This window comes from Rhamphochromis sp. 'chilingali', assembly GCF_963969265.1.
Source record: "Rhamphochromis sp. 'chilingali' genome assembly, chromosome: 6".
Classification (NCBI taxonomy): domain Eukaryota; kingdom Metazoa; phylum Chordata; class Actinopteri; order Cichliformes; family Cichlidae; genus Rhamphochromis; species Rhamphochromis sp. 'chilingali'.
This window is the reverse complement of record NC_137933.1, coordinates 16,060,355-16,084,784: the sequence shown is the minus strand read 5'-3', so window position 1 is coordinate 16,084,784 and position 24,430 is coordinate 16,060,355. Positions and strand designations below refer to the sequence as shown.

At 40.6% G+C, this 24,430-nt stretch overlaps 3 protein-coding genes across 4 annotated transcripts; 1 reads left to right on the top strand and 2 right to left on the bottom strand.

Moving 5' to 3' along the window:
* Positions 1 to 728: 728 nt before the first annotated feature.
* Positions 729 to 9,268, bottom strand: cyp27c1 (cytochrome P450, family 27, subfamily C, polypeptide 1). Its single transcript, XM_080885422.1, has 9 exons — positions 8,786 to 9,268; positions 7,494 to 7,684; positions 6,971 to 7,170; positions 6,434 to 6,643; positions 5,703 to 5,866; positions 3,404 to 3,570; positions 3,211 to 3,289; positions 2,772 to 2,975; positions 729 to 1,898 (listed from the first exon to the last, which is right to left on the bottom strand). The coding sequence occupies exons 1-9, from the start codon at positions 9,074 to 9,076 to the stop codon at positions 1,761 to 1,763; spliced, it is 1,644 nt and encodes a 547-aa protein (XP_080741548.1). The 5' UTR covers positions 9,077 to 9,268; the 3' UTR covers positions 729 to 1,760.
* Positions 9,269 to 10,525: 1,257 nt separating this feature from the next.
* ercc3 (excision repair cross-complementation group 3) lies at positions 10,526 to 18,829 on the bottom strand. Of its 2 annotated transcripts, XM_080885419.1 has the most exons (15): positions 18,664 to 18,829; positions 18,143 to 18,342; positions 17,777 to 18,013; positions 17,617 to 17,666; positions 17,396 to 17,531; positions 17,083 to 17,253; positions 16,540 to 16,744; positions 16,034 to 16,348; positions 15,712 to 15,896; positions 14,969 to 15,171; positions 14,792 to 14,888; positions 14,250 to 14,367; positions 14,048 to 14,166; positions 11,625 to 11,774; positions 10,526 to 11,274 (listed from the first exon to the last, which is right to left on the bottom strand). In XM_080885419.1, the coding sequence occupies exons 1-15, from the start codon at positions 18,689 to 18,691 to the stop codon at positions 11,137 to 11,139; spliced, it is 2,352 nt and encodes a 783-aa protein (XP_080741545.1). In that variant the 5' UTR covers positions 18,692 to 18,829; the 3' UTR covers positions 10,526 to 11,136. The 2 variants fall into 2 exon arrangements, with proteins under 2 accessions (XP_080741545.1, XP_080741546.1); XM_080885420.1 differs by lacking the exon at positions 10,526 to 11,274 and having other exon boundaries at positions 11,637 to 11,774; positions 14,048 to 14,168; positions 14,251 to 14,367.
* A 397-nt stretch (positions 18,830 to 19,226) lies between these two features.
* gpalpp1 (GPALPP motifs containing 1) lies at positions 19,227 to 22,097 on the top strand. Its single transcript, XM_080885424.1, has 7 exons — positions 19,227 to 19,415; positions 19,529 to 19,655; positions 19,735 to 19,815; positions 19,924 to 20,173; positions 20,577 to 20,741; positions 20,824 to 20,925; positions 21,042 to 22,097. Exons 1-7 carry the CDS (start codon positions 19,331 to 19,333, stop codon positions 21,258 to 21,260), a joined length of 1,029 nt encoding a protein of 342 aa, XP_080741550.1. The 5' UTR covers positions 19,227 to 19,330; the 3' UTR covers positions 21,261 to 22,097.
* The last annotated feature ends 2,333 nt before the right edge of the window (positions 22,098 to 24,430 follow it).

The window sequence follows — 24,430 nt, the reverse complement described above, 5'->3', positions numbered from 1 at the left end:
CACAAAGCTGCAAACCTTTGCTGATTAGCTTAGATTTATAAGAAATAATATTACATGATACAATAACATGGTTTAAATCTGCATACTATCGCTTAATGTGTGTGTGTGTGGGGGGGGGGGGGGGGTGTTTTGTTTTTTCCTTGCTGTCATTCATTTATTTTATTGACTTTTTTATCTGTAGTTCAATTTTATCTTATTTCTTCCTTCTTCTCTGGCTGGGTTTTTGTTACACTGTTCTGGATAGGTGGTGGTGGGGGGGGAGGGGGGGAGTTTGTTAATACTGCTGTAATTGTTGCTAAAAGCAATTTTTTTGTTCAATAAAAAGACCTTGATCAAAAAAAAAATTTCTTGCATGCAATAGTACTCTGATTAAAGATTATGATTAAAAAGCTTGCAAATACTAGTGGATTAACCATCACAGAAACAAATGATTTTGGTCAGTATTTTTAATCTAGGGGAGCTGTTTGGTTGGGTGGTGGTCTAATACATTTATAAAACACTAAACATGTGTGCAAACATGAATACATGGGTGTGGTATATAGAGTCATGTGAAGAGTCTAGTTATTAGTCATATCAGTCATTCATTGCAACCATGCAGCTTTTACATGTTCTTTACAAACTGCAGTGAAAAAGCTCAGTTTAATCATTTCTTGTTCTGTTTCTATAAATTAAAAGATAAAACTCTGAAGTGTCTGTATATTAAAATATTGCCCAAAACAACAACACTGTTTGTTGTAATAAATCATTTTATTGTTTCCCAGTTTCACTGGAACTACAAAACAAACAAAAAAAAATACAGAGGCAAAAAAGCAGATAAAAATTAAAGTGTTTTTTCTTCATTGCCGACCAGTGAGATTCTTCATGCTGACGCACGCAAACAACTTGCCTCTCTCCTTTCCAACTGTACTGTAACATACCTTTTTCCATCTCGAAAACAAACAAAAGAAGCAAATGCCAACAATAAAACATATGCGAGTGAGGACTTTCTCACAAATAGCAAACAAACCAAAGTCTAACCACATTCTTTGATCCAAACCCCTGAAAACGTAGGCAGTGGATTGATTAATGGAAAATGTGCACTTACATTCATTGCTTGTAGCTCATGAGATAATTCAACTAGTAGCCATGTTTTTTGTTTTTTGTTTTTAAAAGGTAATCTATTTTAAAACATTTCTTGTCTGTACTTCAGAGATATACAGTACACAGATTAAAGTCATGTAATGCCTTTTCGGTATATGAATGCACTTATTCACTAGAAATTAAAGCAAAAAAATAAAATAATCAAATAAAAAAATAATGATGCTAGTTTTAAAGGGAAAGAAATTAACAAAATTTGGTTCGTAACACAGTCTTTGAGTAAAGCTTGTTATAAACAGCTGCACTAACCTAGCTAAGCTAAGTCCATTCACAGCTGCCCTAGCTCAAACGCAGAGGAAACAGAATGTCTACATGCATTAATATTTGTGATTACATTATATGCATACATGCACAATAGTGTAAGAGGCTACAATCAGTTTCATTTTTCCATATTTAATTGAATCACAGAAGTAGTTACAATCAAAAAACAAAACAAAAAAGGGGATTTTCAGTCCAAATGTTATTCTTACAGCTTATATTTGTCCTGGATTTGTGACCTAGTCGCTAATGAACACATTTCATTCCTGAGTAAAACCTCATTCTCAGCTCAGAATCTAAAATATAGGAGTGGAGAGTGTGTCTAAAAGCAGAGTGTTTAAAAACTTCCAACAGTACAGCGGATTTCACGGAGAAGAGAGTGCGTCCACTTCCCGGTCGATGAACTGCAGGTGGATGGGGGCACCGGGGCAAAGCAGGCCGTGGGTTTTGGCTTTGATGTCAGCAGTGAGAGGAGAAAGGCAGATGTGGAACTTCTGAATGAGCTGCACAGCGAGCAAAAAGACAAAGAACAGACATCAAAGTTAGCTTAATTCAGTAGTCACATTATCTAGCACACTTTTATGTAAAACCATAAAAATAAGAGGATAATCATTTAAATAAATAAATAAATAAATAAATAACAGGGAATATGAGGTGTGTGATATAGAGAAGTGAAGGATGAATCATCTTTCGACAAACTCCTCAGTAGATCTGAGGAAGCGGAGGTCAGACTGAATGATAATGCATTTTTTGTGCTCAATGATGATTCAAATTTTCCAGGAGTGTCTTGACAAAGCTTTGCATTATTCTGATTTTGCATCAGTAATTACTATTTGTGTTCATACTGTCTCAAGACACTTGGAAAATACAATATGGAGCAACAGTATGATACATTAATATTTGTAGTTTAGTTTCATTTCCCCCTGTGCTCTTGTCACAGCACGAGCCTGAGAGCAAGAGAGAAATGCTAACGACAGCTGGGTTTCTGTAGGTTTAAATAAATTACTTGTAAGATGTTTTTAGGATTATATAAAATGGCATTTAAGATATTTTCCATCCATATTGTACCTCCCAATTAAATTAACATTATTTTACAAAAATATATATTTTTATTATCAAAGAAGACAATACACAAGCTCACATGCTCACATAGGTGTGTTCAGCTAAGGTGGTGAGGTTGCATTAGTGGTTATGGGATCTTTGTTTTGTTATTGGTTGCAGTACACATCTTTTTCCACTCAAAGCAAACGCTGAGGCCCGTCAGATTTTAGAGTCTTTGAAATCCTATCATATTCCAGACTTTTTAAAACCTTTTTGAGAACCCTGGACATTTTTTTAAATGAAAGTGTAGCACCACAAGCAGAGTAATCTCTTACCCTTATGAGAGCTAAATGCATCTCCAACTCTGCAATTCTCCTCCCAATGCAGCTCCTGATGCCATAGCCAAAGGGAATGGAGCCAAAGTTGTCAACACGATCTGTGGTATCTTTCCGTATCCATCGATCTGGTTGAAAGTCTAAAGGCTCCGAAAAGTTCTCTTCTTCCAGAGATGTGGAGTAGTGGCACAGGGCCAGCTGAGTCTATTAAAAAAAAAGAGAGAGAGAGAGAGAGAGAGAGAAAGGGGAAGAATGTTGGTTGTGTAATGAAAACAGCTGGGCTATTGTACATGGGTCCATACATGAGGGAGGAACAGAGAAATGCCTGAGTAATAGTGTATCATGTTACATCTGGTTTGACTATAATGTTTTAGCCAATTCTTATTGTCACACTTTCTTGTGCCCGTGTCTGATGTGGAAATGTGACCATCACACTTACTCCTTTGGGGATGAAATATCCACCAACTACCAAGTCATCCTGGGTGATCCGTCCATTGCCTGGAAGAACTGGAAAGAGCCTGATCACAGTGTGGGACATACAAAGACTGTTATTCACACAAAGACTGAAAAGATTGCTATAATACTAATGTACACCAAAGTCTTGATCTAGGATAAACATAATACATACTGACCTGAGAGTCTCTTTGACCAGCCCTCTGATGAGCGGCAGGTTAGAGACGTCCTCGGCTGTGGCGACTGCTCCGGGTTCCAGGGTCTTTTTAATTTCTTTGTGGATTTGATGCTGTACATGAGGGTGTCGTGCTAACAGGTAGCAGGCCCATGACAGGGTAAAGGATGTCTAGAACAGAAAATGGTCAATTTAAATTTTAAAAATATGCTTACACATTGAGCATTTCATGAATATTGTACTGGTGTTTTTATATTTGTGACTATATCGTTTCTTTTCTTGATGCGCTGCAGCAGAGTTGACTGCAGTGCAAGCTGATATAAGAGTTTCTATAATGTTGAGTAAGTGCCGAGAAGCAGCAAGGGAATCTGAGGGAGAAGCGGCCCAATTCCAAATGCTGGGCAAATGCTCAAGGTCCCTCCACCAGCTGTGCTCCCAACAATTTTCTCCCATGTCTTACACCACTCACCCATCTGATCCATTCTTATCCCACTGTACCTTGATTAAATGACCTCAGTTGGCTTTGGCAAGGCATTTCAAACAATTACAGCAAGAAAAATGAAAATGTGGCTGAGATTATTACCATGTTGCACAAACAGAAATCCAATCCAAACAAGTTTAGCCTTGTACAACTTTTAACATTTCCATTGGCAAATCCTTCTGTTCATCTCACTTCACAATGGGCTCCTTCTGCTAATGCATTCCAGACTTCTTACATTTTTGCTTTCCATATTAGCAATGCAACTTGATTTTTTTCCTCCAGTTCATCCTTTATTGCCAAATCACTCTAATTACTCATGAGTTATCTGATCAGTTGGCCCGACTTCCTGTTTCCGACTTATATCCACTGACATTTTATTTCAGTGAGCTGGGCGGTTGACCAAATGATATGAAAATGTCATGCGTCACTTTTCCTAAATTTACATCTTTTCATTTGTTTAATGAGGGTCTTCCTTGTTGATCCAGCCCACTCCTTCTCCATCCACCCCCAGTGCATTTTTGACCTCAGCCCTGGTTTTGCCATAACTCTAAAGGCCAATCTAAGGTTAGTGTCTCCCTGTGGACCAACTAATATACCCTGCCATTCTTTTTCACTGTTGTTCCTTCCCACTGCTCTTGCATTCTCCCCCCTCCCTCTCCATTAGCACCCTCTTTCCATGCAACCAACATGCTCTTAATCAGCCCCAGCTGGCACAGACACTGGCAACTCCTCAGATGCAGCCTGAGAGGAATCATATGACAAAGGCTCCTCCAAGCAAAGTTTTCAAAAGGCTGAGGCCTCTCCCCCTTCCATTCCCTCCATCTTCCCCTTATTTTCCAACATCCATCTCACACCCTGATCCCTTGTATTCCTCAGTATTATGCCATCCACCCCATCACCCCCCCCCCCCCCCCTTACTCCCACCCAGCCCCTTATTCTCCCCCTGGTCTCACCTCTGCCCACTCTGTGCTATAACTCTGGCTGTGGCTAATGTGACTTGACAGCTCTTGTGTGTACCAACTAAAGGCAAAATGCACCATGGGGTCAGGTAATGGCTGAGCTTAGTGCACCCCCTACCAGGACATGCCTGATTCAACAAGTTCACCAAAACACACACACCCTTTTATCCCGTGGCCCCAAGCTCCACACAAAATACTCTACCCCGTTATTCTTATTAATATGACAGGACCCCAAACAAATTAGGCAATAACTAGGAACATGTGCACGAGGCGCGCATACAGTTGCAAATGCATGTACATCAACACTACTACAGCGAGGTAGAAAATCAGTGTAAAATGCCTCCTTCCTGTGTCCCAATTTCTGTATTCTTTAGCCTGCCAATAAAAGATTCATGTTACACACACCCCCCCCCCCCCCCCCCCCCCCCCCCCCCCCCATAGTGGTCCGTGGATGACATTAAACCCACAGCCTTAATTATTTGCAAGTGCATACAAAAAGTTTGAATGTTGAAACATGAACACAGATGTCTACCTTAGTTATTTAAAAAAAAAAAAGAGAGAGAGAGAGAGACAAAAGGCCCCCTGTGCTGACTGAACAGACAGAGACAAATGACAAGAAACTAAATCTGAGTGAGAACGAGTTTGTCAGTGGGAAACTGTAACCCGCCCGATACACTACTCTGACCTGACGCTGGCACAGCTTCACAGGCATGGACATGGCGCCAGAAACACAACCTTTGAAACTCAACACTGACTCTGACACTCACACACACACACAGATGCAAACACACACACCTGCAACTCTTCACATACATCGAACCCTTCTCTGCACAATGTTTATCACAACACAGACACACACGCACCGTGTCGACCCCAGCCAGTAGCATCTCGGTTACGTTAGCGTAGATCTCCTCGACGCTCATCTCCCTGGTAATGAGCATGTGTGTGAGCAGTCCCCCCTTCACCTCCTCTCCCCGCTCCAGCTGGGCCTTGATCTCCGAGAGTCTCTTATTGACGTGAACAATGCCTGGGATTAACGAGGGGTAGAGAAGGTGATATGAATGGGGGAAAAAAAAATGCGGGTCATCGTGAAGGAAGGTAGTGAAGGGAAAGCAAGAGAAAAAGGAGTAGGTTATGTAAGAGATGGACCTGCATACTCTCACTATCCAATGGTACAGCAGTGGAGATTTAAATGCAAATCAACATCAACATTCCCTTCTATTGAGCACTACCGGTTTCAAGCTCTACTACTTGGCGTTTTAATGAAAGCATTAGCCAAATAGGAAAGCTAAAAAAAAACTAGATCTTTCTAGAAGTTCTGGCATCAAGGCAGAACTTGATTAACAGCCTTTGTGGTCACTCTAAAAAGAAATTGAAGTCTTAGACAAGAGTACCACAAGTCTTAGCATAAATTAGGCCTGGATATACTTAGGAAATCTCTCCTTCCTGTGTTCCAGTATCCTTTTTATGTAGTAAGAAATTACTGGGTTACCATCTTCTGGACTAAAACACTGTCCAGGCAGTTCAGCAGAGCATACAAGTATGAAACTAATCTGTCTTCTTTGATCACAATTTCAAGCTATAAACCACTTACTGAATTTGAAAAGACCATCCCAGGACAGACAGAACTCCTCCCATGGTTTGGGGATAATGGGTCGGAGCCACTTGGGGATCGCTCCAGCATACATGGTCATCTTGAAGGAGCTGAACATGAGGTTCAGTGCAGCGATGTAGTCCTGGGTTTTCTGGGGAATATTATTTTCCAAACATCCTAGTCTGCATTCATACAAAATAGCAGCCACTCCTGTAAAAACGAAGGTAAGAGAGAGAGAATTTTACCAGTCTAAGATGTTTAACACTGGCAACCATCAGTGGCTTTGACTTTTTAGTACAGGGCCACTTTAATAACTTTCTATCGAAAATTGGTGACTAAATTTTAGAGAAGTGAATAACGTGGTTCATATATTTCTCCCTTGGTTACCTCTTCATAGCAGTTTTTCTGTTATTTCAGTTTTTCTCATTGATTTTATTTCCTGCCATCTACACTTCGCCTGCATTGAGCCACTTATAAATCCTTTTTGACCAACTGGTATTTGCTTCACAGCCAATAATCTACAGACTTGGTACCAACCTTCCATGGCATATTTAAAGAAGAGGTCATTCACATTGAGGACAGTTGCTCTATCCGGCTGCTGGGTGCGCAGACTGTACACCCTCTGGATGAGGTCGTCCACCACGCCGTTTACATCATCAGAGAAGACTGCAACATCACGTGGTCGCATGATGAGCTGCCTGAGCACGCTCCGCATCTTCAGCCAGTCTTCTCCCTCACTGGGAAACAAGATACAAAATGATAGTTAAAATTCCCTTGTATTCACTTATTTGAGTCATTCAGAGACATATGGGGGGGGGGGGGGGGGGGGGGGGTTCTCAATTTGAATATTAAGGGATGTTGCTGTTGGAAAAACTGCAAGTTCTGATGCTTTTTGGATGCTAAAGTGGACTACTGAGTAGTAAACGGAAGTGTGAAATGAGGAGATAAATTAAGGGACGGGTAATGGAAATCTAATCAACACATCTGCTCAGATCAAGGTATTATTTCCTGAGGTTGCCAAAACTCAAAACTCATGGTTTGAACACTGAAGGGGACTCACGCTGAGATGAGCCCAGTGGCCCGTCCTCTCATGTCTCTGTACTCCTTCCAGGAATCCATGTTAGCCCTCTGAGGGGCCACCCCCTCTGCCCTCAGCACCTGAGCCACCATGTCACGATCTGCAACGGAGACCACCAGCTGGGGCCCAAAACGAGACTTGAAGATCTTTCCATACTTCTTCCGGTGCTCCATCTAGAAAGCAACAGTGACAATCAGGATATCTAGAGATATTTGTAAATTACTTTACTAATAGATTTCAGCACTGAATTTATTTTACTGCTCTCCTGCCATAACGTAATGATAACTACTTCCTTATTTATTGTTCTGATTATTTTGAAGACCTTTTTTGTATAATAATGTTAATGTGTAACATTCAAATAATAAAAAAATAAAACCAAGTTGCAGATGCTATTGAAGAAGACTGCCAGTGTTCACATCAACTTAAAAAAATGTTTTAATGATCTAAATTTAGAAACGATTACGTAACCTCGAGCATATTTCACTACAAACAATTAATCTATATAGACACATTAAGAAATGATGACCCTTTTGTACTCGTTGTACTCACGCTGGCAGGCGCTTATTGTGCCCAATTTGCATAGGCTACGTTTCAAAACGCTGTGTAAAAACTGCATATGCTGCATCTGAAAGACGACACTTAATTAAGCTTTCATTTATGCTGCCGCGGTTGTGCAGTTTGCGGAGGTATTCTGCCCACGGACATGCTCCCCTGAACTCCAAAATCACAGCTGCACGGCGCTGGACGTGGAGGACGCGGTGCCTCGGTGGATTGGTTGATAAGATTCTGTTTAACTTCAGCTCTTTGTGAGTTAAAACTATCCCATTACTTTTCTCTGGGTCCGGCCGATGGACCGACCGGTCGTGCCACACATTTTTTCAGACTGCCCCCATTTGCGGGCAGGCTCTCTCTTACGGTAGACGGACAGTCTGAAGGTGACCACGGACTGCCAATGGAATGCCAGCGCGCGTCCACTCGCGACCACGACTGAACCATAATTTACCCCCGATTATTTCAAACAAATGGGGGGCAAATTATGTTTGGCAATAAACGGGGGCGGGTTAGCTCATCACATCTCAGTAGGACTATTACAAAACTCTCGCCTTGTACCGGAAGGTCGACCAGTGTCCGGACTCCTGGTGCGCTACATTGCCATTTTACGCATAGGTGACAAATTTGGCTGAGCACTGAGAATACGAGGCCAAGACATTTTTTATTTATTTTTTAACCTATGAAAAAAGAACAAAATGAAGCATAAGATTGAGCACCATTACCTGAATTTCATGGATTCTGCCAAACCCGTCCTTCCAAAAGAACTCGATCAAGTTGGACAGGGTGTTCGGTCCGGGCATGTCGTTCAGGGTCTTGATTTGAGTTTTCTCGCTGACCTCCTCCGGTTTGATCATCCTGTTGGGCATGGTCTCTTCTTCTGTTGCAGAGATCCCCAAAGCCTCGCTGGCTGCTGACTTGTGTAAGGAACGCACAACGTAGAACAGCTGCTTATTCAACTGGTCGCTCTGAAAGTTCTTCCAGCATATCTTCGTGAAATTATTGAAGACTGCCATTGTTGAGATGCTTTTTTCCGCCTTTGCGTGACCGAGAACTATGTGTGAGAAAAAAAAATTAAAAAAACTTTTGCAAAGTCTTTTTTTGTAACTTCACATCTGCAGAAAATGTACGCTCTTGGCTCGTGCAAACACAACACTCCCTGTGTGGTAGTGAAATGTTAGACAAGGACAGTATCGTGGATCGCTTTTAAATAGTTGCTTGTACAACCTCAGAAGAAGAGGATTGGACGATCGCCTCAAAAGAAGGGAGGGATAACTCTTTATTCGGAAATGGGCGCAGTACAACGTGCTAAAAGTTCGTTACATCACACCAATCAATCATCCTCTGTGACTGCGCACACCACCTTCCCTCCGAGCGCGTCACTCAGCCCCCCCACACACACACGCAAAATAATGTGATAGAATTGCAGAAAATTCGTCTCAAATAAAGAATAAACCTCACGTACTGCTGATGTAAGCGCATGAGAGAGCCCCACAAATCATCAGCTGCTTACAAAAGTGTAAGCGCTTTGTGTTCAAGTCCAAAAGTTGTGTTTAAAACAAAGAAAAATATGAGAAACTTTATATAACTTTGTGCAGACAGATTGCAAAAGTTGGACTTTACAGAGGCATGAGATTTATAGGCGTTTTTGCATTTGAACCCTGCAGGCAGGCTAAACCTTACAGCTGGTATATGAGTGCCAGGTGGCATTTGAGCAAATGGAAACATTTGATTAGTTCTCAGAAAATTTTAATGTTTAAAAACTTAGGAGCAACACTTATTAATGCAGACTGTCCCAGCAATCGCGCGAGTTTCAGAATGAAGGACATAAATCTGTAGGCTTAGTATCTTGATGTTATCTACATGTGTGATTAATGTACAACAGTCAGATGGCCCATCCTCAGTTTTCTCAAGAGACACGTGAATTCCAATCTATCTAATTACTTTTCACTCTCTCCAAGCCAATAAGCCTTGGGTCAGCGGAGGTCACAAAATAGCAATTAAGACCATGCCAAAAACACAGCCATTCAAGGCACACGTGTCCTGTGCTCCAGCAGAGGTTGGGTGGGCAGAGGTGGATATTTTCCCACAGTCGCTCCTTTTGCAGCTTAGACACTGCATCAGGCTCTAGATGTTCTTTTTGGAATATCTTCAAGTCACCAACAAAGAAAGAATTATCCCCCTCCTCTCCACGCCTGGCTTTTATCCAAATGGAGTTTTTTTATTCCCTTTATTCATTCTCAGAAGAAATCATGGGGACATTGCTACACAATCATGAGTTAGTCCGATTAAATAATGTCTTCTGTAGCAAGTGGGTGCTATCGTGACCTTTAATTGCTGCCAGAAGAGTATTCACTAGATTTCTTTAGATTTATTGTCCTGCTTCGTTTTGTGACTTTGAGACTTTGTCTGTTGTCTGCTGTGTATATTACTGCTAGTCTAAGGAGAATAAAAGTCCAAAAATATTCATTTTACAAAACATATTTAATAACATTTTACAGAATTAACTGACATAAAACATATTTGTGTGGTTGGCTTTCAGGAGCAGCTTTATACACATTCTAGTCAACTTTACAAAAAGCTATGCTGTTAACCAGCATATGAGAATTAGCTACAAAATAACAAACGTGTCCTCATGCAGGTCAGGGCAGCATTAGTCTAATTGTTTACCATTAGATAACCTGTGTTATCCAACAGTAAATAAGATGGTTTATTCATTTAGATGCCAAAAGACTAAGAGCTGATCTTTTGCTGCTTACAAAGTTAATGTGATTTATATGTCATATGCAAGTAGCCATCCAATTTACAGACATCGAAAAGCTTTACCACTTAGTGACACATTATCCCTGATCATTGCTCCATTCAGACGCGATGGAGTTCAGCTGGGCTTCAAACCTGCTTGTTCGTGTGACTGCTTGGGTCTTGGGGGGGAAGCGAGTGCCTCGCTCATGTTATGGCCTGGCCCTAGACGGGTCGTAACACTGCTCTTTAATGCATACTTCAATGCCCCAGTTTTGTCTTACTGCCCATTACAGCACAGAACGTTTTTAGGTATCAAGGTGTCAAGCACGTAGATCTACTTTCTGAAGCGCTTGAACAGTGGATGAACGCTTTTGCCCGCTGCAAGGGCTTTGCTGCTTCTGCTCTGATATTCCATGTAGATGGTGTCATCTGCTCCGGACATGGAGCTCATGGTGCCGGTTCGCCTTGAGAACTGATCAGGAAACAGAGAAAGAAGAAGTGAGAGTAATCAAATGTACAAAATACGCAAGTTACCAACAGCAGGGGTGGGGAGCACAGAGTAACTCATGACATAGTGCAAAAAAAAATAAAATAAATAATAATAATAATAATGACAAAGATATTATTGTACAGCAAATCGGTGAGCATTACAGCAATACAACAATATTTGTGTAGGGAAGAGGGGGTGGTGAACTTTCATTAACCTTCATTTGGTAGGCCCATAAGGAGTGATTTCAAAGAGACTCTGCAGTGTCAATATTTTGTTGACCCTCCAAACATCCTTTCTCTACAAATGTCTTAACAGCTGGTGAAATTCCTCACCTGAGGTCGTGCGCCCACCTCCCCTGCCACCACCTCCTCCTCGGCATCTATGTCAGAAGCAGCGAGGACCTTCTGAAGCAGCTGCTGTTGCTCATCTCTGGTGGAGAACATCAAGTCCTCTTCCTCCATACCTGCCAGCTTTGTGATTACCTGTCAAAGTCAGAGAAAGTCAGGAGAGAATGGAGCCAGCTAAGAAGAGGAGGATGTCCTCCCCTGTGTGGGAACATTTTGATCTTATTCCTCCCAACAAGGTATGCAAATTTCTACAGAAGATGTATTTTCATAATACTGATGGTGCAATACAATTTATGTTAAGCTGTCTTTACTTTTGTTCAAGGTGAAGTGTTTGCTATGTGCCAGGGAGCTGGGATATAACAACAACACCTCATCAATGCTCAGGCACTACAGAGCTTTGCATGAGAATAAGGGGAACACCGATTGTGGAGCAAGACCAGGTGAGCCATCAAATGCAATGATAATATAGCATGCAGTAATGTTACTAAATGATATAACAATATTATACAACTGTAATAAGTTGTACGTGTGTGATATTTATATTTGTGCTTTGTCTTTGTTCTCCTGAGGAAAGACAATAATCTCAAATAGATGAAGACCTGGTTAGCATGGTGATCGAGGACTCCCAGCCATTTAGCATTGTGGAGGACAAAGGATTTAAAAGATTTGTTAAATCATTAAATCCTAGCTATGTTCTCCCCACTAAAAAGGTCATAAAAGCAGTGAAAATTTTGTTTTTACTGAATAAAATGTGAACAGGCAGGACTGAGGCCTCAGTCTGTAGCTGTCCATACCTCAACGTTACAAAAGCACAACCACACCTCACCTCTCATATTTTTACGTCCAGTCGATGTCCTACTAGAGCAAATGAAGCTTCAAGACGCTTTGCACTGGGGTGAACCAATTGGATGAAAAGCTTCAGTGCTTCATGAAGCTTCATCTGCCCATCACTAGTGATAACAGTTAAGGGACTGATTTTCCACTTTACTGTGAACCTTTCAGCTGCTGTAAGACTTTGCAGGCACTTTGTTATTCAAATACAATTCAATGAATGTGCCTCTACAGTCAGAGAAGTAGTCTTTTCTCTTGTTCTATCTTTGTTTTGTCCATGTAAACCAGGGGTGGGCAATTCCAGGTCTCGAGGGCCGGTGTCCTGCAGGTTTTAGATCTCACCTTGGGTCATCACACCTGAATCACATGATTAGTTCGTTACCAGGCCTCTGGAGAACTTCAGGATATGTTGATGAGCCATTTAAATCAGCTGTGTTGGTTCAAAGACACATCTAAAACCTGCAGGGACACCGAGGCCTGGAGTTGCCCACCCCTGATGTAAACAAACCTACGCATGACTGCTGCCAGAATTGCTTAAAGGTCTTGATTTTCAGTGTGTGTCTTGGAATTCTTCTCACAACACATGCCACCAGACAGACGGGAAACAATGAAACCAAATTCTTTAAAAATTCTTCTATGACAAAACAAAATGAAACTGGGACATTCAGATTTTGTTCCATAAGTCAAAAGTCTTCATTCATATAAGTTTAACTGTACAATACTCAAATGAGAATTTCCACTTTGCAATATTCAGTCAGATAACAGTTTACATCCATTTTTGTTCAGACTAGACCATGATATCATGATTTTGTCTCCTTAAACTGGATAAGCAGGAGAAAATGGTTGGATAAGGGGATATTTGTGCCGAAGTTTGTTAAAATGGTCAAAATAGAATCCATGAAATGTTTAGCAAATGTGTTTTCTGACGCCACACAAATTATGTTAACCACAAAATTCTTTGAGATGTTCAAGAGACAGGGATGGACGTACCCTAATGGACCCTCTCACAATCGGGTGGCTTTCCTATGTTTTGTTAGGCATAGCAGCTTTTTAGAAGACATCATGATTCATTCAATATTTATTTATTTTTTAGCAGCCATTTATGAATGCCGTTCCCCATAAGCCCCAGTTCTTTGAAGGCGGTGGCTTAAGAGGATAGAGAAGAGTGATCACTTAAGAAGGTTTTAGCAGGTTAAGTCTTTCAGTGAGACGGTGGTAAAATCAAATTACAGGGATTTAAACACTTAACTACTTATTCGTGAGAGCTGTAGTTTTGACTATGCTTGGTCAAAGAATTCAAATTGATATCAGGATATGGAAATAAAAGTCAAGGCTTAATATATTTCAGAAACAGTTGGACTCACTAGATTCAGGAATTGGGTTTTTAAAGGTTAAGTGGCATAAACATTTACCAGCTGTGAGCGCTCATCCTCGCTGTAAACTATCCTTCAAGCTATAACAGTAAACTTCAACAGGAATGGGTCATGACCTTCATGAAAGAAATGTGCACTATGACCATGGTTATAATTAATTATGCACAAATCATATGAGACCGTGTTAAGAAGTTAACAGCACACCTTAAAGCTGTATCCCTGGTCCACGAGAAACCTCTGCCTCTTGGTGGAGTAAGCCATTTCCTGGGTATCCTGGGACACCAGTGAATAGAAGTATGCATTGTACTCTTCTGCCACCATTCCTAAAACGGCAGACAGGGACATTGAAATAAGTGATTTTGCTCACAGACACCAGAAGACAAAATGGTTAGATAAGCAAACAGACCTTTTTTGGCTCTTAAGACTCTCCCAAGTCTCTGGGCCTCCTGTCTGCGTGATCCACCGTGGGACGAGATCTGGATCAGCACATTTGCTTCTGGCAAGTCAAATGAAGTGTCTCCAACCTGCAGAAGAATTCGCAAACGTGCAATTTCACCACGCTGTCCTATTGAGATGCTTTGGCAAGACCTTAAACAGGCATTCATACTCAAAAGCCCTCCAGTGTGACTGAATTAAAACAATTCTGTGGGACAAAATCCTCCATGTGAAATATTCGTTGCCAGTTATCGCAAATGCTTAATTGCAATTTTTGGTGCCAAGGGTGGCAAAACCAGTTATTAGGTTTAGAGGGTAATTACCTTGCCCTGTGTAAAAAAGTAAGACAGCTTTCCTTCCTTTAATAAACAAAATCTTAACTCAAAAACTGCATTTTGTATTTACTCAAGTAACTTTTATCTGATATTAAAATTTGCTTAATAATCTGAAACATGTAAGAAACCAGTAAGGGGGCAAATGCTTTTTCACAGCCCTGTAGACTGACTGGTTTACCTTTGAGATGAAAATGGTGTTGATCTTGGGGTTGTGTTTGAAGTTCTGTAAAATCTGCATTCGCTCCCCCTGAGAGGTCGGACCATAGATGTAAGGCCTTGGGGAGAAAGTGAAAATTTGTTAAAACAATTGCAACCTGAAACACAGAAGGAGCTTCTCTTTTTGTCAGTAACTTACTTGTTGAGACGAATGGCATATTCTTTCAAGGCAAACACGTTATCAGCAAACACAATGATTTTGTCATTCCGTCGCTCATGGAAGCGAATGAGAAACTGACACGCACGGAACTTATTGGGGTTCATCGTGTAAAGCAGGATCCGCTTCTTTGTCTTAATGGCAACGTACTCTCTGTAAAACTCCGGAGACATCGGGCACCACACCTGAAGAACAGGCATGCCAGTCACACTGATGATGATACTCAAAGCATACTGTAATATGAATACAGTTAAAAGGCTTTGCTTTTACATTTGAAGCTGCCCTAACACATTTAGTTTTGAATTTGACAAGTGACATCATAATCAACAGTGACAACTAACATCAATCAATGTGCGGGGGAATAGATGTGCAAATTTGCACATCTTGAGCACATCATAAAGTTGCAATATAATTAAATACGAAAAAGACACAATTGTTACCATCTTAAATTGAACTTTACCAGAAAAAATAGTTTTATTAGTTTGTATGATGAAATGATTTATTAATTACTTTAGATTTTTTTGCTTTATCAGTTACATAATGACAATTAAAATTAATTTTGAATTACATCGGCCAGTTCTAGACCAGAACCACAATGTATATGTCCATAATATCGCATTACGGATTCATCTATAAAGTGAATGCAGAAAAAAAAAAGCTGCTTATTTATTAAATCTATTTTATAATCTAATATCTTATTTCTACTGTTATACTGCAAGACTCACCTCTGCACACTGGACTTTAGCAATGTAGCCATTGTTCTGCAGTTCCATCCAGTTGGCCTCGTATAGCTTTGGTCCAATTAGGAAATTGAGGTCCACAATCTTATCATCCTCTCTGACCAATGTGGCAGTGAGGCCAAGTTTGCAGTGGGCCTGGACTATAGTCAGGACACGACGAAACATCCTTGCTACAGGCAAAGAAAGTTTTAAGTTAGGATGGAGACTAATCGCGCCAAAATATTCTGTCTGGTTTACTGCATGTAAAAGAAATACTTATAAATATACGGATATATTTAGGATAACACAAAAACCAAAAACAACTCACCAGGGATAGTGTGAACTTCATCCAGTATGATGAGACCCCACTCTTGGCTCCGCATCCACTCCATGACCCTTTCAGCTTCCCAGGAGCGCTTGGTGGTGTGACCCAGCATGGAGTAGGTGCTGATGGCCACCGAGCAACCTATAGGCTTGTCCTTCGCATCAGAAGTGAAGCGGCAGATCTGAGAGTCGTCAATAGTGGACCACATCTTGAACTGGGACTTCCACTGCTCCACAGATACAGAGGAATTACCCAGCACCAGGCAGCGTTTGCGCACCGTGCAGGCCGCTGTCACCCCGACCAGGGATTTACCCGCTCCTGTAAAACAAAGATAGGATAAACATTATTGAGACACACGAGTGTCTTACACATAGGTTTGATGAAATGAAAAGATAGTCTCAAGTGTCTTTTAGAGTATACTACAACGCTGGAATAAAAATTTGTGTCTTTATATATATATTATACTAAACATTCTGTCCTTTATGACAACAGTAAATCCACTGTCTCACCACATGGCAGCACAATGACTCCTGAGCGGGCGCGACCGTTTCCAAACATTTTGCGTAGACTCTTTTCCTGATAGGGCCTCAACACAGCCGTGGGCTTAAGGTCTATGTTGATGTCGGGGTTGACTGTGTCATTGCGGAAGTCGTACTCTGCCAGGAGGGGGTACTCCAGCTGAATACAACGCTTCTGCAGCTCTTCAATCATCTCCTGCACCACAATAAAAAAAAAAAAGAACAGAGTAGAGTTTAGTGTGGGGATTTAAAATATTTCATTGGCTTTTTAAAGAAATGATCATACTTTGTTAAAATGAAGTCATGAAACATAAGCTTTTATTGATCAAGCAGTTCCCAAACTTCACCCAGTTTTATAACCTAATAATTGACTTACTTCTGATGATTTGGGGACCAATAGCAAAAATTTAAACACCAACACTGTTGCAAGAAAATACGTTTAAATCTGTATGTTTAAAAGCTTTAAATATGGGCCGGCAATAATATTAAGTATGTGGCAGCATTACAGGGGGAAAAAAATTATCAGGTATGCACCTGGCGAATTTCAAAGGACACAGTCTGAGTCTCCTCTTCCTCCTCTTCTTCTTTATCCATCTGCTCATAGTAGCTGAAGATGTCCTCAGGGACCTGCTGGGTTGAGGTTTCCCCATCACTGGGCTGCTGTGAGCTGGAAGTGCCTTCTTTTTCTTGAACAGACTTAGAAATCTGTCAGAAAGAGGAACTATTTAAATATGTGATTGATCAGAGAAACTTTTCTTTATTAAACATATGAATATAAAAGAACAGTCTTTTTTATTAGTGCTATTTTACACATTAGTTTGAGCTTAAAAAATGTTCATTTGCACACCGCTGACTTGCTGTGGATGACTTCAGTAATAAGCTCAGCATCTGTTCCATCTGCAGCGCGGAGACGACATTCACGGATCACATTGTCTTGCAGAAGTCGCTGGATCACATCAGGGAAGGCACTCTCAACAAAATACCTGAGCATGGATTGTAATCGGAGTTTATGAAAAGTGCTAAGAGTGCTACTGATGCAAAGCGTGAAGAAACCATTTTTAAAATTACCTATTGTGCTTGAGCACCAGCTTGACTTTGCCGTAGCTCACTGTGCAGAGCTGAGAAGAAGAGAGAGATCAGATTTGCATATCACGACAAAAAACAGTGCTTTCAGCAATGTTCAGTCTTTGGCAGTATTCCTCAAAACACCAAATACTCCCAGTAAGACCTTTATGAATTGCACGATTCCATCAGGTACAGATGTCTTGCTGAGCTTCTGCAGATACTCCACAATATCAGAGGTCTGGAGCCCCACACTGACAGCTGCATATAAGGAGTAGGCAGTTAGCTTGTACTCATGGATATGGTTAGGTCTGCATACTGGCTCTGCAATGGCCACCAAGAAATCCTGGGCATATTTATACACTGGAGAAAAAGCTTCCAGAAAGATGTGTCCATCTGGAGCCTGCAGGAGAGAAAGGAAACAGAAAAAACAACATAAGAGAGAAGTACATACATCTCCCACATAAAAGTGGAAGGACACCAAAGCTTTTTAAATTTAAGTGAGGAAATCAACAACCCAAGCACATCTTACCACCCAGAGTGGACGTGAGGAGTGATCATTTTTTAACAGCATCTGAGCACGGTAATCTTTGGCTCCATATTCATCTAGTTTTGTACTAGACTCGTCCACTTGTTTTCCTGCAGCAGCAGGTATGGCCTCTTGAGACTCGCTCCCCACCGCCTCTTCTTCATCATCTTCTTCCTCATAGAAACGCTTCTTGGACTTTTTTTCTGATTCACAAAGGATACAAACATGAGTATGCAACTATTCATAGGCATAAAAAAAAGGTTCACAAACGATCAGGCTGAAACAGGGATGAATGTAACGATATGAGAACTGAGGCAGAAAGTGTGGCTGCAGACGTGCTAATGTCCTAGCTTCTACATCCTTGATCTAATGGTCTTTATCTGGAACTGTTAACCTTTACAAAAGCACAGAATAATTACTGGAAATGTTCAGAGTCCAAGAAGAAAAGTACAATGCTTCTTATCACTTAGTTAGCTAGCTTAATGGCTAATTATATAGGTCAAAACACAGGATTAGCAACGTACCCCGGTCTCCTTTGTCCTTTTTACCCATTTTAACCGCTTTTAAATGGGTAATAGCTCAAACTAAGCCCGATATGACTGCATAACAACCAAATATCCTCCCGAAATTTCTAAGACAAACTGACCGGTGTGGGTCAGGCTGCTGGTGTTGCGCGTCAAAACTCCTGCAGAAAACACTTCCGGTTTGAAATGTCAAAATAAAATCCTCTTCGTATCCTCTTCGTACAGTTAAAAAAACAACTTGAGAAATTAACTGTTTTTAGATGATATGAAAGATTTTTTTAATGAGTTCTGAGATTTCTTGATGTCTCCTTTTCTGTGTTTATGTGTGTTTTTTGTTTTATTTTGTTTTGTTTGCAGGGATGTTACACAAAAAACACAATGTTGACTCAGTATTGAACGACACAATCAAAAACAATCTAGAAAAGTTTTTCATGTCGAATAAATGACAGAAACGTTCATGTATTTCTGATTTATGTCCTCTCTAGGTTGATACCAATAAATTATTAATTAATTTATTTTTTTTAAAAAACTAGCCACTCCGTGTTTACTTCCTCGGTCAAAGGTCAATCTGATTCCTACGGGTTTCCTCAATCTGTTGGAAGGTATCTGTCTGATTTAACCAGAAATTGCTGCAGCTACGTGACTGATTTATTACCCAGAGTTGAATATGTCGTCTGATAAACAAATTGGACCCGCTTTACCGCCGACGTTTAGAAAGGAGAGCCCTGAAGACTATGATTATGAAGACGAATGTAAGTGAAACTATATGTTTACCACTCGTTTACTTTGACTCCTGCATTCGTAGTGCTTTTGTCCGATTGTTTTTTTTATTGCGGTCTTCAGTTTTCTTCTTCAAACTCTGCAGTGGTTGGCCCTGCTTTGCCGCCCGGTTACAAACGGGGAGAACCGTCGAGCTCCTCTGATGAGAGTGAGCAGGAGGTAGCGGTGAAAAGAGTCAAAACAGGACACGCCGGTGAAGAAAGAGCCGCAGAGTGGGTTCCCTGCTGAATTACAGCTAAAATACAGGAAATGTCTCGATAAACAAAACACTGACATATGTCTTCTGAACAGGGTGAGCACAGAAGACGATGATGGTTTCTTTGGACCAGCTCTGCCGCCAGGATTTAAGAAACGTCCGAGTTCACCAGATGTGTGAGCAAATTTATCCTATAAAGCACCATCCTATAAAGAAAAAAAACGGAGTGGAATCAATAAGCTGAGGATCATCATGAAAACTGTAACTTTACTTTGTTCTCTCAGGCCGCCTGTGCTGGGACCAGCTCTACCTCCTGGGTTTCGCAGAGCACAACATGAAGACAATGATGGTGAAGATCCAGACAGTTGTCCAGGGCCTGCCTTGCCTCCAGGCTACCAAGCCGAACCCTCCAGCAGCGAAGGAGAAGATGAGGATGTAATTGGACCAATGCCAGCCAATGGGCCAATTCAGGACACTATGGCTCAGGACATTGAGCGTAGAGCACAAAGGATGAAAGAGAAGCTGACAGGAGACGTAAGCCCTAATCCCAGACACTATACACCACAGGTGTCGAACTCCAGGCCTCGAATGTCCTCCAGGTTTTAGATGTGTCCTTGATCCAAGACAGCTGATTTAAATGGCTAAATTACCTCTTCAACATGTCTTGAAGTTCTCCAGAAGCCTGTTAATGAACTAATCATTTGATTCAGGTGTGTTGACCTTGGGTGAGATCTAAAACCTGCAGGACAGCGGCCCTCGAGGCCTGGAGTTTGACACCCCTGCTATACACTGTACGGTTCAATCAGCTTAATCCATGCATAAAAAGTGACAGAAAGACTAACCGTATTTTAAGGTGTTAGGATTTCTTCTTTCTCTGATCACCATTTTAAAGTTTTAAAGTTTTTTTTTTTTTTTCTTTGTGTGTGCATGTCAACAGGATGCTCCTGAGGTGCTGAACAGAGAAACATGGATGACTGAGCTCCCGCCAGAACTGCAGCATATTGGCTTGGGGGCTCGAACTTTTAAGAAAAGGTCAGGTCCCGAAAATGCTGACCGCTCAATTTGGACGGATACACCAGCAGACAGGGAGCGCAAAGCCAGGGTATTTAATGAAAACAGGTTTACTTTTTATTTGTTACATATTTTTGCCTCTATCTCATTCGTCTGTTGGCCTTTACCAATAGGAACGTCTTGAGGGAAAGAAGAAGGGTGAAGCAGAGAAAGACAGTGTCCCACATGTTTCTCACAAAGACTTGGAAATGGCAGAGAAAGTGTCCAAGTATAATGTAAGTGGTTGTACTTTATTTTTCACATCTCTTAAATGTTCCCGTTTAGCAGAGTATGCATTTTTGTTCACATTGAGTTCAGGACTAAAATTTCTGTACATGTCACTAATTATTAGGATTCTAAACGTGCGGAGTCTCTGATGAGCCTTCACACAAAGAAGATGAAGGAGAAGGCGAAGGAGAAAGCTGACCAGCCAGTCGAGAGGAGACCATTCGATCGTGACGCAGACCTGCAAGTGAACCGCTTTGATGAAGCGCAGAAGAAGCGGCTGCTGAAGAAGTCTCAGGAACTGAACACACGGTTCTCCCACAGCAAGGAGCGAATGTTCCTCTAACACACCGAAAATGTCAAAAATGTGTAAAAATACATTTTCCTTTAGACTTCATAGAGTATGGTCTAAGCTTTGTTGGTCTATGAAACTGGAGTTTAACACACAATAGTTTGTGTAAATGACAGGACGCCATTGTTATAACAGATGTTTTATAGTCATTCAATCTGTTATAAAACAGCAGCTATTTGAGCTTTTAGAGTTATAGAATAAATGCAAACAATTCAAATGTTCTTCCTGCAGAACATCAGCTTATATTTTTAGATTGGACCGTGTTTGTACAGGTAACATCCAGATCAATCACATGTCTCTTGGTAAATTTAGTTGCTATGAATGGTGTCAGATTGAATGTCATTTTCAGTTTTGGTGTGCTGAAATTTTGTGTAAAACTCAGACTTTGTACTTAGGGATGGTAAAGGAGAGATGAGAAACAGTTTAGCCTAAGTGTTTATGTGTGGTTTTAATTAAAATGGGGGATAGTGCAGTATAATACTGGGTTAGATAATGTTTTATTTAATGCCATTATACAAATATATTCAGTCTGTTATGGACTACCTATTAAAGAGAGAAAAATACTTTCTCGATTCAAAGTACTTCATTTTTTTGGCTCCTTAAATATTTTTCTGTTTTTGCTTTTGTTTGTTCTAAATGCAAAAAGTGAACATTTTAAACCAAACTGCCATTTTGGCATCTAGATATAAAAGGCTCAAATCTTTACATTAATGCACTCTACATCTGTGATTGATTCCTTTTAAGCTTTTTCTGAAACTCCTATAAAATGTGTTGTACTGCTATTGCAACTTTAAACTGTATATTAAACTTTTATAAACTCCAAACTTTTACAAAAACACTTTCTTGGCATGTTGTGTTTCTTTATTAACACACCTATTTTTAGTAACCAGCATTTAAGTCCTACGCCGTAGTAATGGTTGTAAAAATTGGGGCTCTTCAGAGTCGCTATATATGCATATTGCATTTATGCATGCGTTTGGCGGTAGCATTGATCGAGATCCCAGTCATCATTTTAAAATATTTAAAGCAGAATGCAGGTGTGTGGCTCATTAAAGTACATATACACTCTCTGTAATAACATTAGGTAATTGGATGTAAGGAGAACGACTAATTTAATGTCTAATGTCTGAGCTGAGAGTGACGTCACTGCTAAGTTGAGCGTGATCCAGCATTAAAGTTCAAAAAGCATGAAAACAGGATTTGTTTGACTTCTTAGCCAGGTTAACCCATTTGTGTATTACTACAGTGTTTCCATTTTGCACTTAAACACTGCTGCACGTTCATTTAAAAGAGTCTGGTCAGTGCCTATGGCTTTAAGTTGGGGCAATGAAACAATAAACATACAGGCTCAAACATATAGATTGACTCACTTAAAACCTAATAAGTGATACTGACGGTTCTACAGTTTCATTTAACTTGACAGGTTCCTATTAACTTCTTATTAGTGATCGTGATTGACTGATTGACAAGGAACTCTGTCAGGCTCCAAAGAGGATAATTGTAGATTTACACAAGTAGGAACCGTTTCTAAATACCTACAGATTCCAAGATCATCAGTTCAAAAGGCACACAGCTAGAGGCTGCTCGGTGTCAATCGGCTCTCTGAAATTATTTCACTGCCTTCTCTGATGTGGACCCAACTCTGCCAACATTAGCTCAAACTTCCTCATTGACATCCTGAAATAAGAAAGCAGTTGTGATGCAGCGTCAACTTCTGGATCAAACCATGAAAATCTCCCTGCTGCTGCCTTTTCATGAAAACTAGACGAACCAACAATCTCAGTTTCTTCCTTTTCTTGTTTAGAAACATCAGGACCACATCAGAAAACATGAGGAATTTTATGTTGTCTCTTTGCACTGCGTTAGGTGTGTAATGGCCTTTTTTTCAGATATGTAACCATGGTGCCAAGGTTTGGAAGAAAACTGTCACACTCATGTGAGCAGAAATTGGTTAGGATGCTCCATGGAGGAACCATGGAGCCACCAAGGCTCAAGGCTGCCACACCCTATCACATGCTTCCTCTAGATCTACAAAGACACAGCACAGCTCATTCTGACCTTCTCTTTATTTGTCCATCATCAACTCCCGAAGCAAACAGTGCATCTGATCATGTTAAACAGTCAGGATGGCCACTGTCCTCTCTCCTAGACAGCACCACAGGTTTGGCATTAGGACCAAACACCTTTCCACTCTTCATCCTCTTCATAGCTGCCCTCGCTTTCTCCTTATTAATCATCTGCACTTCCTGATTCACTAATTATCTTACTTACATACTCTTTCTCTGATTTTCTTAATTGATGAGCTCCTCAAAAGACTCATTTCATTTTCTCAGCACACTCCCTTCACTTGCTAATACATATCCATCTTATTTCGATCTCTACCCTTTACCATCCTAACCTGCTGTACATCCTTTCCAGCTCATGTGCTCTGTCTAGACAATCAGTACAAGTCTATTCTTTCTCTTTCCTTACTAACCAGGTTCACATGCAACTCACTATACAAGTGTTTTCTCTTGCTTTTCTTGCATACACATTTGTCCATAAAAAAGGGGAAAAAATGAAAAAAGTTAAAAAGAAAAAGCAAAAGAAAAGCAAAATATGTGTATTGTCATTTTTCACAAAAGACCAATAGACCATCAAAAACTTAATATAAAAAATGGGGGAAAATTGGATAGTTTATAATTATGTTTCAGACCGAATTACCCATTGACCTCAAGTGGGTTGGTCAGGGATAGCCAGCTGGCCAGATGTGGCCAGCGAGTTATACAATACACAGCTCCAGTCTAAAGTGTAATACAGATGACTATTATTATTATCATTGTTATTATTAAAGTGTTTTATACAGCCAATGCTTCTAGTACAAGGAAACTGGCTGGCAGCCTGACAATTGCATTACTGTTCAGAGTCATGGTTATAAAGATGTAAACTTTTTATTTTGTTACTCCCCCCCCCCCCTTGTATTCTTAGCTGTCAATACATCTGTGACATATTTGCTTTTAATCAGTCTTTGCACTGACTACTGATTTATCATAAAAGCTATATACAAAAAACTGTCTAATGGGGATTTCGGTAAATTTAATCAGCATGTCATGCAGCTGGTTTACTTACTATAGGACAGGAGATGTTAGAGGGAAGTCCGCTAGCGAGCTGTTAGGTTTTGTACC

Excerpts from the sequence above, each read along its gene's own strand:
- gpalpp1 (XM_080885424.1), top strand. The coding sequence starts at position 19,331 with ATGTCGTCTGATAAACAAATTGGACCCGCTTTACCGCCGACGTTTAGA. Across the intron at positions 19,416-19,528 it reads CTATGATTATGAAGACGAAT|TGGTTGGCCCTGCTTTGCCG; the intron begins GTAAGTGAAACT and ends CAAACTCTGCAG. Across the intron at positions 19,656-19,734 it reads GGTGAAGAAAGAGCCGCAGA|GGTGAGCACAGAAGACGATG; the intron begins GTGGGTTCCCTG and ends TCTTCTGAACAG.
- ercc3 (XM_080885419.1), bottom strand. The coding sequence starts at position 18,691 with ATGGGTAAAAAGGACAAAGGAGACCGGG. Across the intron at positions 18,014-18,142 it reads CCTCACGTCCACTCTGGGTG|GCTCCAGATGGACACATCTT; the intron begins GTAAGATGTGCT and ends TCTCTCCTGCAG. Across the intron at positions 11,775-14,047 it reads ACCAGGGATACAGCTTTAAG|GTAATCACAAAGCTGGCAGG; the intron begins GTGTGCTGTTAA and ends TGACTTTGACAG.
- cyp27c1 (XM_080885422.1), bottom strand. The coding sequence starts at position 9,076 with ATGGCAGTCTTCAATAATTTCACGAAGATATGCTGGAAGAACTTTCAG. Across the intron at positions 5,867-6,433 it reads GGATGGTCTTTTCAAATTCA|GCATTGTTCACGTCAATAAG; the intron begins GTAAGTGGTTTA and ends CGTTAATCCCAG. Across the intron at positions 3,290-3,403 it reads CTGGTCAAAGAGACTCTCAG|GCTCTTTCCAGTTCTTCCAG; the intron begins GTCAGTATGTAT and ends CACTGTGATCAG.